A 16,357-nucleotide genomic window follows, 5' to 3' on the forward strand; every position below is an offset into this window, starting at 1 on the left:
GTGTGCCCCAGGAATCAATACGGGGCCCAGCCCCGTGTATCATCTTCATTAATGACCTGGATGATCGGGCTGTGTACCCTCAGCAAGTTTGCAGATGACACCAAACTGGGAGGGGTGGCTGATGTGCCAGAGGGCTGTGCTGCCACCCAGAGGGACCTCATCAGGTTGGAGAAATGAGCGGACAGGAACCTCCTGAAGTTCAACATGGGGAAGTCCAAAGTCCTGCACGTGGGGAGGAACAACCCCATGCATCAATACACACTGGGGGGCACCCAGCTAGAAAGCAGCTTGGCAGAAGACGGCATGCGGGTCCTGGTGGACACTAAATTGAACACAGAGTCAGTAACGTGCCCCTGCCACAAAGAAGGCTGATGGTATCATGGGCTGCATTAGGCAAAGTACTGCCAGCAGGTTGAGGGAGGCAGTGCTCAGCACTGGTGAGGCCACACCTGGAGTGCTGTGTCCAGTTCTGGGTGCTCCTCAGTACTAGAGAGACATAGATATACTGAGAGAGTCCAATGAAGGGCAACAAAGATGATTAAGTGACTGGAACATCTCTCACATGAGGAACGGCTCTCTGACATGATAAGGGGGACTGCTTAGCCTAGAGAAGAGAAGGCTTGGGGGGACCTTATCAATTTATTTGAATACCCGAAGGAGGGTGCAAAGAAGATGGAGCCAGGCTCTTTTCAGTGGCGCCCAATGACAGGACAAGACGTAAGGGGCACAAACTGAAACACAGGAGGTTCCCTGTGAACATCAGGAAATGCCTTTTGCACTGTGAGGGTGAGCGAGCACTGGCACAGGTTGCCAAAGAGGTTGTGGAGTCTCCATCCATGGAGATATTCAAAAGCCACCTGGACATGGCCCTGGGCAACTGGCTCTAGCTGAGTGGCCCTGGTTGAGCAGGGAGGTTGAACCAGATGACCTCCAGAGGTGCCTTCCAACCTCAGCCATTCTGTGATTCTGTGAACATAACTATCTCTGCTTCAGACATGAAATGCACTGTGCACTAAGGTGTTCTCTCATGAGCTAACTGCAAGACTCCTGCTTATGGACGGCAAGGCAATTCCTCTTATTTGGGTAACAGAAGTAACTTTAGAAATTCTGAACACACAGCCCACTCTTCTGCCACATCTTCAGTGGCTCTTCAGTTTCAGAGCTTACACTTGGTTACAGCACACCTAGAAGAAATGCTGGCAAGCTGCATAAGCTTAACATTCAGATACCTGTTTAAAAACATTCAGGAGACCTGAATGCATCTCTCTAGTATGTTCTCAGGCTTTGTTCCTCACTCAGATACAAGGGGAAAACAACCTCCAGTATTTCATTTTTTAAAACAAAAAACACCTCCATTAGGTCTGAGTGGTTTCACAGAACTTTTGTGTTCTTTAGGTCAGAGATAAATTTCTGCAGCAGTAGATTTTGTTGCAACTACAACAGCCTACTCACTGCAGTAGAAGCTGATTATTAGGGGTGGTGCTTACAGAACTCTTATGTTGCTCCTGGGCGTCATGGGGTTGTAATTGGCATCCTGAAAGAAATCAATTATTGCAGGTGATGGTCAGAACCACATCTACATCTCTGAATTTCAGCACATCTGGCTTATTGTGGTAGGCCCTTTTTGGCAAAAAACCAGAAGGTAAAACTGCTAGACCACTGAGAAAACTGTAACTACATAAGAAACCAGAGCAAGACATGGATGCCAAGCTGCAGAGAAATAATGAGCATTTGAATTTTCAGGGGTGTGCTGCAGGGTCTTCTCCTAGGGAAACAGAGCTGTTATAACTGTAGATCACAGGATGAAGCTGTGAACAAGTGTCCTCTCTTTGCTCTGTGAAAGCCCAAGGGTGTCTCCCTTTCTGCCCCCATCAGCCCACATGCACTGGAAGGCTACCAAGACTGGGGACACAGCACAGGAAGGCATCACAGCAGCCAAGAACATGACAACTCTACAACCAAGGAGCAGGGCTTTTCACCACTGAGATGCTCGAATTTTGTAGAGTTAAACACCTGTTTGCTTCCATTCTGGAGAAGACTTTGTTAAAGATTCAGCCTCCTACCCACAGCAAGAACTGCAGCTAAAGAGCTCAAAGGGCATGACAGGACCTAGTTTTTCAGCAAACCCCAGGAAGGTCATGTTTGGCTCTCCTGATATTTCCTTGTTAAACACAAAAAAAATCCCTGCTCAGCCATAGCTGCAAGCAAGATGCTTTGTAGGCCAGCATGCTTCTAGCAACCACCAGTTTTTTCTTTCCTTTTTTAATTTTTAAAATAAAACATCCACGTGTTCTACCATCACAAGGGATGATGATTCAGACTGACCTGCATTAGACAGGCATCGAGCCCCACACAGGGGATTGATTTCAAGTTGTGGTTGAACTAGAGAACACTGAATCACAACAAAGGTGTCAAAACATGCAGAATCCACCACATTCATAGATGAGCTGTATCAGCATTCAGTTACTCTCCTGGTTAATCCAGTGTTGATGACGAGGCAGCAGGCAAAGACTATTCTAAGCAGAGGGATGCAGAGCCGGTGAATATGCTTAGGTCACCTCTTAAGTGACAGCCTGCTTTCAGACAGCTTGCTGCACATCCTTTTGTCTGAGCAGCTCAGTGTACACAATCCCTTTTTTCTTTTTTTGGTTCAAAAACATCAAAGCCAGGAAAAGAAAAAAACGAAAAGAAAAAAAGAAAAGAAAATCTACCCTACAGCATAAGCACAGCTCTCTGCCATTTGGAGGACAGAATTATAGAATCACGGAATGGTTTAGGTTGGGAGGGACCTTTAGAGGCCGTCTAGTCCAACCCCCCCGCAGTGAGCAGGGACATCTTCAACTAGATCAGGTTGCTCAGAGCCCCGTCCAACCTGGCCTTGGATGCTTCCAGGGATGAGGCATCCCCAACCTCTCTGGGCAACCTGGGCCATGGTTTCACCACCCTCACTGTAAAAATGTTCTTCCTTATATCCAGTCTGAATCTACCCTCTCTTAATTTAAAACCATTACAACTACTGCAACAGGCCCTACTGCAAAGTCTGTCCCCATCTTTCTTAGCTCCCTTTAAGTACTGAAAGGCCACAATACGGTCTCCCTGAAGCCTTCACTCCTCCAGGCTGAACAACCCCAACTCTCTCAACCTGTCCTCGTAGCAGAGGTGCTCCAGACCTTGGGTCATTTTTGTGGCCTCCTCTGGACCTGCTCCAACATGTCTATGTCTTTCCTGTGCTGAGGAGCCCAGAGCTGGACGTGGCGCTGCAGGGGGGTCTCCCCAGAGCGGAGCAGAGGGGCAGGATCACTGCCCTTGCCCTGCTGCCCATGCTGCTGCGGATGCAGCCCAGGAGACAGTTGGCTTTCTGGGCTCCCAGCACACATTGTCAGTTCATGTCCATTCTTTTCACCCACCAGTGCCCCAAAGTCCTTCTCCACAGGGCTGCTCCCCATCCCTCCATCCCCCAGCCTGTGTTGATATTGGGGGTTGCCCCGACCCAGGTGCAGGACCTTGCACTTGGCCTTATTGAACCTCATGAGGTTCTCACAGGCCCACCTCTTCAGCTTGTCCAGGTCTCTTTGGATGGCACCCAGTCCCTCAGGCATGTCAACCTCACCACCCAGCTTGGTGTCTGCAAATTTGCTGAGGGTGCACTATGTCATTGATGAAGATATTAAACAGTGCTGGTCCCAGTATGGACCCGAGGGACACCACTTGTTACTGATCTCCATCTGGACATTGAGGTCCAGATGTGACCATGCAACCAATTCCTCATCCACTGAACAGTCCATCCATCAAATCCATATTTCTCCAATTTAGAGAGAAAATGCTGGGAAGGAACATTAGAAATGGACAGAGAAAAAGAAAAGCACCGCCTAAGACTTCTCTGGAATCTTCAGGCAAGCATGCAGTGACACTCCCAAGGGTGTCACTGGACACCCAATGACCCTCTCCATCCTTCCTTCCAGAATCCTACTGAGCCACACAGTGCCCCAAGGTGTCCTCCAACAGACACAAACCCCTTTATAACGCCTCATGAATGGCAGTACCAGGCCATGAAGGGGGCTGGCCATGCTTTATGTCTCTACAGTGGGGAAGTATTCATTAGACAAAACATAATATCCCTGCAAAGTGCACTGTGTTCCAAAAGGAAAGTATCTCAAATGTTTCAGCACATTTGGCCAGAAGAGAAATCCCTTCCTGACCCAAAGCAACCCAGCTGTTTAACACTGAGCATGAAGGCAAGACAGCAAAACCAGGAAGGTGATAACCAGGTTTTACTGCTGTTCCTGGTTCCCGGGAAGCAGTATGTATCATTACATGGGAGACAGTGAATGTTACAACTGGCCGTACCACAGCCAGAAAGGCTTTGGGGCAGCTAGTTGCTCTGCAATTGCTTTCTGAACAGTTGCAACATGTTAGCCAGGGCTGAGCCATCGTTCAGACTGCACATCCAGGTATATCCCTGTCTAACCCTCCCTCCATCCTCCTTTCCTTACCTTTCGCTATCGACATGGTGCTTACTCTGCAGTTTCCCTTTGTCCTTCTGTGGGGCTGGGTCTTCTAGAAAGCTGTGGTCCAGGCTGTCATCGGGAACGAAGTCCTCCACGCTCTGTACTTTTGCAGGGGCTTCAGGGTGGGGAGGAGTGGCAGCAGCAGGATCTGCATTAGCAACCGTAGTTGTAAAACACAGAGTTTACCGTAACAAGCAAGACAGAAATTTGCTTTTTACAGATCTATCCTGCCCAAGCCCCTCTCTCTGGGGCTTGGAGGGTTCAAGATAATGACAGATTTGGTTGGAATGTGCTAGATGGAATTTATAGCTGTTATTGCTGTTTAGCTATTAATGGACAGGCTCCTGTGCTTGCCATGTGGCATGCCTGCCTTACTGTATGTTAGAGTCTAGTGCTTGTTAGTGGCTGCTTTTTGCTTTCACTGCTTGCTGTACTACCATGCTGCTGATCACCTTACTCTGCTGTGCCTGGGAACATTGTGATAACAGCAATGGCCGGGCACCTGGGCTGGCAGATGGCCAGGGCATCACTGCTGGTTCTGTGCTGCTGCACTGGGCAGGCTGGAACTCCAGTGTGAACTTGAGTCGAAGGGACTGTGACCTGTGGATGAGTCCATGTGGGAGCAGGACACCCTGAAGCATCTGTGGCTGTAGATAAGTCCGTGCCAGAGCAGGTACATTTTAAAGCGTCTGTGGCTGCGGTTATGTCTGTGCCACAGCAGGTATGCCTCTGAAGGGACTGTGTCCCAGGGATAAGTCCACACTGGAGAAGGTACACCTTGAAGCAGCTATGGCTGTGGACAAGTCCATGCAGCAGCAGGTACACCCTGAGGCATCAGTGGCTGTGCATGAGGTCATGCTGGAGCACATCAAAGCGTGTGGCCATGGATAAGCCCATGGCAGAGAAGGCATGCCCCTGGAGGAACCACAGCCATGGGCAAGGCCAGGTTGGAGCAGGTTTACTGCTGAAGGGACTGTGGCTGTGGGTAGGGCCACGATAGAGCAGGTACATCTCTGAAGGCATTGTGGCCCATGCAGAAGGCCACACTGGAACAGGCGCACCTCAAAGCAACTGTGTCTGTGGATAAGTCTATGCCACAGCAGGTGTGCCCCTGGAGAGACTGTGGCTTATAGATAAGGCTCCACTTGGAGCAGGTACGCCCCTAAGGGCCTGCAGTCGGTGGATAAGTCCAAGCCAGAGCAGGGGCAAGGGGAGGAGTTCATTGCAATGTTAAATCCAATGGTCTGATCCAAAGGGACCAGGATGGAGATTGTAATGGAAATACCTTTAAATTGTTGCAACCTGGGTTTGAGTTGCATGTAATGGGAATTACTATAGCAGGAGCCGCTTGTTGCTGGCCAGGCTAGGAGCAAGGAGAAGAGTGGGAGGAGTTCATTGCAATGTTAAACCCTATAACTTGGCCCAAAGGGACCAGGGGTGGAGATTGTAATGGTGCTACCTTTAAATTGTTGTAAACTATGGTTTGAGTAGCATTTTATAGGAATTACTATAGCAGGAACCACCCGAACCAATGGAGGACAAGCCTTACAAGAAGCAGTGTGAGCGCAGCAATGACCTGACCTGAGCTGGCTTTGGTGCCCAGGAACTCCACACAACACCCCACCTCTCCTGCCCTGAGTGACCCCCATAAGAGATGGAACCCAAAGTCACGGACTGAATAAACTCAGTGGACATTTTGTGGACATTTGTGGGCATCTAAAGACACTTTACAGGGGTGGTCCATAGACTAAGGGAATGATATCTGGGTATTGTATTACATTATATCAAAGAATGGGAAGGGGGGGTGGTTAATGAGGTTGTACTGGATAGTGTGGGACCTGAGCATGATGTAAATGGTATGGACTAAGGGATGGATACTGTTCTGGTTTCAGCTGGGACAGAGTTAATTTTCTTCATAGTACCTAGTATGGGGCTATGCTTTGGATTTGTGCTAAAAAGTGTTGATAATGTGGAGATGTTTTAGTTGTTGCCAAGTAGTGCTTCCACTAGCCAAGGACTTTTTCAGCTTCCCATGCTCAGCCAGGTGCACAAGAAGCTGGGAGGGGACACGGCCGGGCCAGCTGAGCCCAACTGACCAAAGGGATATCAAAGGGATATTCCACATGATGTCATGCTCAGTATATAAACCTGAGGGAGGAAGAAGGAAGGGGGAGACGTTCAGAGTGATGGTGTTTGTCTTCCCAAGTCACTGTTACGTGTGATGGAGCCCTATTTTCCTGGAGATGGCTGAGTACCTGCCTGCCCATGGGAAGGAGTGAATGAATTCCTCGGTTTGCTTTGCTTGCTTGCTTGTCTTTATGTCAACCTGTGAGTTTTCTCACTTTCACTCTTCCAGTTCTCTCCCCCATCCTGCCAGGGGGGAGTAAGCAAGCAAGCGGCTGCATGGGGCTGAGTTGCCAACTGGGGCTAAACCACAACACACTGTTACCTATCTTCAAGGTATCAGGATGAAATCTCATGAAATTAGCATAACCAAGAAGCCTAAAGTGATTTCAGAATTTGCAATATACAACCTTTTTCTTCTGCCCAGACTGCACTTCATATCTAGGCTTTTTTGGGTGAACAAGATTTGTATATTTTTTCTAGATTTTGCTCTACTAGTGCAGCTTTCAGATAACTTTTGCATAGAAATAACACTATTACTAATGCCACTGAGCAGTGTTGGTGTAAGAAAAAACACAGCCAAAAGAATTATTACTGCAAGACTTCAGGGGAAAGCTTAAATAACAGCTGACTGATTTTTCAACTGCTTTCCAATTATCTAGTCCCTAGGTATGTTCCAGTAGAGGTGCAGACCCTTGGCATGCTACCTAAACCTAGTAACAGTGACATATCAGCTTTTCCTAGCTGCCTTTTGCAACCCTCCTAAAAAGCACCCTTGAGATACCAGGACTGCAGACCATAAGCCTAGAACAGCTCTCAAGCTAAGCGATAGATTTAGGAAGAAAAAAAAAAATAGAAGAGAACAAACCCCGATGATTGTAACACTGGTAGCAGACCACTTGTCTTTTTTTCTACATATCAATATGACAAAGGTTTTTTTTTTTATTGACAAGGGATTCCTAACATTTGCTCCTCCTTGTTTGTTTCTGGGTAGAAGAGTCATAAACAAACTGAAATGGGTGTACTGTGTCATACCTGGTAACAGACTCAGGAGGCAGAACATTGTGTGCAGATCAAAAACCAAAAGATTCCAACATCTGAAACTGCAAACCATGTTCCCAGCACCTCCTCCTTTCTTTCTGTGGGTGTCTCGAGAGTACTGTGAGCTCTAGGGATTGACAGTTTGAGAGGGAAGGTATTTCCAAAGGGTGATTCAAACCACGTCATGCTAATGATTTTTAGGCAGTGCCAGCTCTGCAGCTCCAGTTAGCTTCACAAAGAAAGCAAATGTGACAGGCAAATTAAGGTCCAGATCGGTAAAAGTACATGCAACAAAACCCTTGATGCTTCTGCCCTGCAACTTCATTTGGCAGGGGTTTGGACCGAATGCTGTGCTACTCTGCTCCATTGTGTACTAGCACTAAGGAAGCCGCCAAGGCGGGCTGCCCTTCTCAGACCATCTCTGAAGGAGCATATTTCCCTGGAGGGGAATCCGCTGCAGAGCCTGGACTTACATGATCATTTCTGGCTGAATAACCTTTAAAACCAGCACTCAGCTGTTCTCTGTTAACACACGGGAGCTCCTTTGAGCTGCGAGACTTTTGTGAAGACAGTGCTTCACATAGCTTCTCTAACAATTTCCTTGTTATTCAAGAGGCATATGTGCTCCTGGATAAGAAGGTGACAGTTATTTTATTAGTGTTCCCTGCGTGTTCAGTACCTTCCCCCTGAAGCATGCTACAGCCATCACCCAGGTGGCTCGACACAGTCCCCACCCAAGCCCAGCACAGAGACAAGCCAAAATGCCAATTAGGAGAAATAATAGAGAGCGGCAGCGCAGCTCTCCTTGTACACATGCTGCACACACACTTGGGGCCTGTGGCCTTCAGACACCAGTCTGCTTAGCCTCTCACAAGGAAAAAATGAAAGGGAAATAGAGAAATGCCCACAGGTGACATCCTGCCTAGACACTGCAGTCCAGCCCTTACCTGGCTGGGGAGGAGAGGGGTCTGACGCAGGAGACATCCCAAACAGACGTGAAATAATGCTGCGCTTTGGTGGTGGGACTGCAGCCGGAGGTGCCGGGGAGGCTGTAGCTGGCGGAGGCGCGTGCGGCTGCTGGGTCTCAGGTGCAGGCACTGGTGAAGAAGATGCGGGGGGCTCAGGAGAGATGGTGGAGCTTGTGGAAAGCGGCTGCGGTGGCTGTGGGGTGCCAGGGCTGGAGCTGCCCGTTGATGTGGAGCTCGGAGGTACTATGGGTGACTGGGAGCCAGAGGAAGGGCTTTGCCCATTAGTTGTTAGTGGAGACGTGTGCCCTCGACTTCGGGCTTCCATCATTTCAAGGAAGCTGCAGGGAAGGTAAATTGCAAATATAAGGAATGGAGGAAACATGCTCAACAGAGCACGAAGCATGATGCTGGGCTGCATTGGCTATGTGCTGAGCTGGGAAGGTATAGATCTGCTTTTGGTGATGCTGTGACTCCCTGGACCACAATAAATTTGCTTCACCCACGTGAGCTAAACTCACCTGATCTGCATTGAGGTGTGGAGAATCCCAACCTGCTCTGTGCTGCAGGATAAACCCACACATGCAATGCTGCTGGGAACTTCCTGGATAGACAGACTATAACAACATGCCAGGGCTTGAAACACAACCTGAAGTCAGTTCTTGGACATGTGTCTCTAAGGGAGTATGTGCTACAGGAATGGCACATTTTTAGATTCAGCAGAAGGGATCAGAGCATTCAAAAAACTCACATGCTACAAAACCCTCTTCTTTCAGCCAAGAATGGATTTGAGAGGAGAATCCTTGAATGTCAAAAGAAAAGAGCTACCCAGAGGGCTCACAGAGGACTGACTGCAATTATCCTTCTTGCAATGTGCAGATATACAGGCAGGCTCTCCCCCTGCACACACTCCTCCTCTGTGTGGGAGGTAGTGAAGCCAAGCAGCAGAAGCTCCGAAGCAAGTTGTGGTCCTGGCTGGATTCCTGACTAGAAGAGCAATAAAGCCTGTACTGCTAGAGAGGGTGAAATGCTCTATCCTTTTCAAAAAGTAAACCAAGCCTGATGCTGCTGCAGCCTCCTTCAGCAGCCCGTTTGGTTAGCAATCTTTTCACAAGCTGTCTGCAAAGAAACACTAAGAGAAAGCCAGCCTTTTACTATGAAATGGTCTCAAAGTAAGATCTGCTACATGCTGCACATCTAAGAGGTATAAAGAGGACACCCAAAGTGAAGTATCATGTATAAAATCTAGCACACCATGGTCTTGCTTCTTATTTCATTAAGCCTAATGAACTTGTGCACAGAGGCTGTAGCTTCAACTACTTCTGCAAGAGAGGCTCCTCTCCCATACAGAGCACAACCTCGTCCTTCAGGGACTTGAGCCAGACACCTTCACTGGGATGACTGCTAAGCAGAAAGCAAACAGCAGGGGCTAAAAGACTCTAAACCCACTTGAGATATAATTTCCTATCCTAAGGAGCAACCTGATATACATTTAAGGAACAAACTAATACACTTTGTGACCAGCTGTGTCCGGAGCCCTAGAGAACAACATCCACAGAAAGCTGTTACTTGAATTGGAAAACCAGGAGTCCTTCCTAACTAAGGAACTGGCTAAAGCAGAGAAAAAGGGTAGCACTAAAAAGCAGTATTAGCTAGGAGAGAAACCCTTGGTAGAGTTCCTCACAGATTAGCACTGAGCTATATTTCAGCATTTCAATGAAGTGGTACAGAGACCAAGGAAATGCTCATGAGGTTGCAAGTTGTGAGGCAGCATTAATAGAAAGGAGGATAGGGGCAAGATACAGAAAGAATTGGACAATCCTGAATAACAGAAATAGAAAGAAATTCAACAGTACAAAGGAAATAGTCATCAGCTCAAGGGCTAGGAAACAAGTGTTCTTGCTGCAAGTTCACCAAACAAGAATGGCTAGGGGAGACTTGCCTCAGTCATTCCAGAAGAAAGGGCTAAAGGCTGCAAGCGCAATGCTGCCTAGGAGGAGCAGAAAAGGAGCCTGGCTGTCACAGGCCATCTACTGCCTGTCCCCTGAGACCACTGTCAAGGCACCTAAATTAGTCTACCACAGTGTGGTAGATTCACTGATGCTTCCACCAGGATCTGGGGCAAGGCTTATGTGCTTATTCGCAGGGGACTAGTAGCTGGGGCGAGCTCTGTGACAACACGTTCCACTGAAAATGATGCATGGATTTGTCATGCATCAATAAGAAAATATAAAGGAGTTTAACTCTTGCACTGAGCTCTGTGGAGGCTGCATCAGGCTTGTTTGGAAGGCGCACAACACACTATACATACTGCAAGAATAGAACAGTGTATTTTCAGTGCGTCTCTGTCACTGTGCTGCAGGGCCAAGCAATGGTACATTACTCCTTTCTTGCAGAGGGGGTCACCATACATGCAATTCAGCATCCTTCTAGGCAGACTATGCAAGGCATCTGTGGCGAGGGAAAGATAAACCAAGGGTACCTGCAATTCAGCCCTTATCCAACAAAGTGAATGCTCTGAATCCACAAAGCTGAGTGAATTGCTATGGCCTGAAAAACCATCCCCGAGATTTGCCTGCACAAGATGTGCGGCTCTGCAGATCCATGCCAGAAGCACTGAATGATCAATTCTGTCATCCCTCCCCTCTGAGCTTTGATTCAGGGCTCCTGGCAAGCTGAAGGCAGGATAGCTGCGTAGCTTTGCTTTGTGGTACTCATTCCTCCTCCTCCCAAGCCCTACTCAGGGTTAAAGACTCCTGCCTTCCAACTGTGACGAGAGATAAATCCCAGCTGATCCACATGCACCCCTGTTCCTGTTTATAGCAACAGCGATCCTGGCTGGAAGGCCTGCAAGCTCGAGCACTGACGCATCCAGCATCCAAATACTGATGCCAGCACTGCTCACGCTCCTGGCTGAGCTAAGCTCTCTGACTGCCTATGTGAGCACCTAAATCACCAACGCTACATGAAAACACAACTAAACCACCTCTGAGCCTCTGATCAGAATGCTGGGTCCCACCATCGAGGCAACTGGGTGACTCAGGTTGGGTAAGACCATTTTACACTGAAGACCAAGGAACAAGGATTCTGTACGAAGTATATACAAAGTACATATACAGTAATTATAGGATACAGAAAATGAAGCTCAAAGAGTACTTAAAGCTGGACCCAACAAAGCTCAGGACACTCTTTACAATATGAGGGTATTTGAAGATATACTGTACTTTGTACTACCAAAGCCGCCCATTTTGGAAACAACCTGCTTTGTTCTGGGCCAGTAGCCAGCTCCAGAGGGAGGGAGGGCTGTGACTACCACCTGTTTCTCCTGCAGAAACACATGAATTTTAAGAGCTGGAGGGAAATATGCTACATAACCAAAGTATAAAGAGTGCCATCCTTCCCTCCTGCTCAGCTAGTCTGGAGAATGCACACATGCAGGCTTCTTCTGCACCTGTGCTCCTATGCCTTCCTCACCTACATTATGTGAAGGGCATAAGAACAAGAGACAGCAAGATATTTTTAGTAGAAAGATACAATGGTTATTTGGGGACAGCACAACACAGGCTCTTACCCCAGCACTGCACCAAGGAGAGCTGTGGCACGTGTGCTTTGTGTCACCCTCCCCGTCTCCAACCAGACAAGTGGGCCAGGCTCTGTGCTGTGCGCCATGACACCAGGGAAATAAGGATGGTCTGATACTGGTTTTATATGGGCTGCATAAACCAGCTCTGCTGAGCTCTCATATTCATATCTTCTTCTGTGAAAGAGGTGGGTGGAAAAACAGCATACATGAAAACGCTGCCAGCAAGCTCTCAGTAATTTCCAGGGTGGAGGTGTCTAAGCATCCTCCACACTTCAAAAATACTACATAATGCATGAATGCTTTCTCTGGCTTTACACACACTCTTCAGAGGCACAAGCGTGGCTGTTTTGGGAACACACCAGACCAAACCTGCCACGTGTCTGTTTATCATATTCTATACAATCTGGCCACTGCATTCCTTGTTCTATGCTTTCTGTCAGTCCTTTGCAAAAGGACTCACTCAAAATCTTACTGTGAAACAAGCAGCCTCATGTCCACATTATGTGGAGTAAACTAGGTTCTATTAAAGCACAAGATGAACTCACGCTGTGACCTGAATACACTTGTTCAGTTGGGACACAGAGACAGCAAACATGACACCCAAGTCCAGATGGGTTATCTGTCCTTACCCACCCAGGCTCCTTGTTTGCCTTTCAATCCTTCCATTCCAGACTGAGTAACAGTCCACGTCCTGGCCCAAACCCCCTGAAAAATTCACTATTGGACCTGCTCGCAAGAGAAGAGTTTTATGCAATTTTAAAGACGAACATGCTCTGCAGGAACAAAAATTCATCAGGGCCTGAGTTACTGTTGCTCCACTCCCAGAGGAAACAAACAAAAAAAAAAAAGCACAAAAGGGTTTGTTAGCCTCACAGTTCCTAAAATTGCCACCACTCAGGTTCATTTACTACTGAAGACGGGAGCAGCCTGAAGCTTTTTGGCTCCTGGTTCTGTGATCAATTTTTCAAATTTATTTCATGTGGCAATATATGTTTCGCATTATTTTACTAATTGTGAAAATGAAGATTAATAGGCCATGTGACATCAACTTAACTGGGGTTACTGAGGGTTAGATTTCCACATGTTTATTTTGGGCTCATTAAAAGTACTGAACCTGATTCCCACCTAAGCCCAGGTCCCTGAGTGGGAAATCAATTGCCAAGCAAGGTTGAATCCTTCTGCCCAGGCCTTGGAGAGTACAGCCCTTCCCAAAAAGCTCCTCAGGTCTTCCACTTGACGCAAAAGGGATGCAGCAGGATAATGCCCTGTCCACAACATACAGGACACACTCCATGTTCCCCGCTTCTCTAGCAAGATCGATAATGACAGGGTTAATTTTCAATGCAGCACCCCTCAAAAAACATGACCCAAGTCCCATCTAGTACACACTGGCTCCCGACCTGTCTGATGGCAACAGTGATTCCCTGCAAGCAGAAATGATAAAGGTGGGGCAAGGGGAAGAGGAAGCAAAAGTGGTTTTACTTTTCTAACTAGTAGTTCAGCCTTTAGCTGGTGTGATTCAGACCTGTACTTCAATACAGCTGAAGACACTGGAGAAAAGCTCGAGCAGCAGGTCCTCCTGCCAGACAGTGCTGGGGTTACTCAGTACCACAGTCTTTGCAAAATTACAAGCTGTGCTTGTTGCAGACAAAGCAAACAAGCAAATAAAACCCCTAAACCCAATCAATGACTCTGTAGTGAATAAAGCTGTTTAAAGCAGGGAACGTGTCTCTCAAAAGAAGTCTCCTCATCAGGAGAGTGCAAATGCTTTTCTGCAGTCAGTGGTCCCCCATCTTCCCTACCTGGACAGTAGCACCTGGCTATCCAGGATCCCCTGACAGTGCAGACACCAGCTGTATGGCACTGCTGGGGAAGGACCCAGGAGGACTTCCCTGGGAAACCTGGGACAGGTCCTGCTGCTGCAGAAGTTGTAGCTTGGATCATCCAGTATCTCAGATAATCTGAAGTTCAACTGCTTTGAATATATTTTCACAAAGTCTGACTAACAGTTTGCATAAGAGTTCTTAAACTCGAGGATTAAATGATCTGAAAATTCATTTCTTATTACAGATAATTCCTGTGAAGGAGTTGGACTTCAAGCGCTTAAAAATCAAACAATCACACAGTGGTTGATAGATGACAATTTCCTGAAGCTTCTCAAAACTAAGAGTAAAAGATGGGGTATCTCACAAAGAATAACTTCAGTATTCCTTTTGACTGACTTATATCAATCCCTGGGGGGAAAAAAAAAAGTAAATTCAAAGAGAGTTAATAACTTAACACTTGAAATTAAATTTAGTCATTTGATATTAAAGAGTAATTCTAGAAAAAAATGCAGCCAAAATAAAAGCCCATGAAAACCATACATTAAATCTGCTTCTTTTTAACTTTTGCAAATGTTTCCACCACCAGCTTATTCCTGAAAAAAAAATTAATATGCAGGAAGAGCTTCCACAATTTCCCAAAAGCTTTCTCCATGTGCACTGTTCAGTGAGGGAACAGGCACGCTGAACATCAAAAGTTTTCCTTGTGGCAGAAGCTAAGATGGGTACAATTAAAGATGGAAAAATTGAGCAAATTAAGTACAAATTCAGAACAGAGTAAAAAAAGTCATTGCTGTTTGTTTAATAAGAATTCAGGAACTCAAAAAGGGCTGAAATGTGTTTTTAGCAGCATTGAAAACAAAATCTGAGAAACCACAGGGAAAGTACCAGAGCAAGAGGTGTGGCAGGCAGAGAGGAGAGTAAGCAAAGGGAAAGAGCTGGAAGCATATAAATGTGTCTTACACAGGCAAAGCCCCGCCAGTGGCTGCCCAGGGATGCCTTACGTAAGGCAGATGAGGCAGCGTTGTGTGCCACCTCGTGTTTTCTCCGGGATCCACATTTTAGAGTAATGACACTTTGTCCTTGGGTACCCGCTGGAAGGAGGAGGAAGAGTTCTTGTTCTCTGATCCAAATTTAGCATGGTCATTGTGACAGAGCAGCTACTAGACATGCACGGGGGTGAATGAAATAACTGAGATGTCTGGCACTGTCACCTCACCTTCCTCCATGGCCTGATTTTATGGCAGGAGAGCAGGAATTGCCTTGGAGGAGGTGCTGCAGCAGCCCCACCGTGGCCTGCAGCCCCAAGTGCCTGCGGACACCCCACCTTGCTGGGCAGTTTGTGCTGACTGACAGCAGAACTTCCAAAACTGTCTAAATCGAAGCAGCTTCACCTCTGCCAAGGGTCAACAAGCCACACTGCACCAACACACATGCTGTATGTAACCGGGTGAGTATCAGAGGACAATGCACCAAGTGTTCATTTTGACATCCACCGCAGTAGCATGTTAAACATGATAATGCTAAAATGATGGGCATCTGAAACATCGATGCAAGGACCTCCCTAAGCCCTAATAATGAGCACTGCAGACCTGCCTCACAACTGCAAGCTGTAATTTCCACCATGTGCTGTCGTTGTGTCTGCAGATACTCTGTTCACCAGCCTAAGCTGTTTACTAAGAGTCAGAACTTTACCCAAAACCTAGTTCCTTGCCATAAGGGTGTGGTTTTTTCTTTAAATTGGGACTTTGGCTAAAGGACTTGAGCCTGATGAGCTCCTGCATGGATTAAAAAAAAGAATGTAGGAAGAGTATACTTTTCAACTCTGGGGTTGAAGTAACCCCTCAGCAGCTCACCTGTTTCAGAGAGGTGCCACTGAAATGAACACTTTTCATTTCTACCTGAGGCGCAGAGGAAAAATCTCAAAAATCCTAAAATAGCACTCTATTTTAGTCAGTGTGATCAAAATACTCAGACATGACATGGCCCGGTGCTTTTCCTTTGGGATCAGTGGCCCAAGGCAGGAAGCATCCAGGGATATTATAAAGACCTTTCTATAAAGAAGTGTTATTTTCTGAAAGCAAAGAACATTGGTCTCAGTACACAGACATAAATGTGCAGTAGCTGAAGTGAAAACAGAAGTTGGCCAGCTGCATAGAAACGTCAGTTTATTTGCTAAACCAGAATCCTAGGAAAATGTCTTGCTTTTAACATTTTAGCAACTCCTCTTCTGTCAGGTACCCTGACTAAGTATTTCTTATGCCATGTTAAGCCAATTATGTAGCCTAATAGTGCAATTAGCCACCTGCAGTG

At 47.0% G+C, this 16,357-nt stretch overlaps 1 protein-coding gene across 4 annotated transcripts in view; it reads right to left on the minus strand.

Moving 5' to 3' along the window:
- Positions 1-16,357, minus strand: part of RABL6 (RAB, member RAS oncogene family like 6) — a 61,471-nt gene that overhangs the window by 12,843 nt on the left and 32,271 nt on the right. For all 4 annotated transcript variants that reach the window (XM_075112064.1, XM_075112065.1, XM_075112066.1 and 1 more), the window contains 2 exons: positions 8,621-8,979; positions 4,494-4,656 (listed from right to left, as the gene is read on the minus strand). In XM_075112064.1, coding sequence (XP_074968165.1) covers positions 4,494-4,656; positions 8,621-8,979 — 522 coding nt within the window. The remainder of the gene's footprint in view (positions 1-4,493; positions 4,657-8,620; positions 8,980-16,357) is intronic.

The sequence above is a fragment of the Phalacrocorax aristotelis genome, chromosome 17 (genome assembly GCF_949628215.1).
Source record: "Phalacrocorax aristotelis chromosome 17, bGulAri2.1, whole genome shotgun sequence".
In the NCBI taxonomy this organism is placed as follows: Eukaryota; Metazoa; Chordata; class Aves; order Suliformes; family Phalacrocoracidae; genus Phalacrocorax; species Phalacrocorax aristotelis.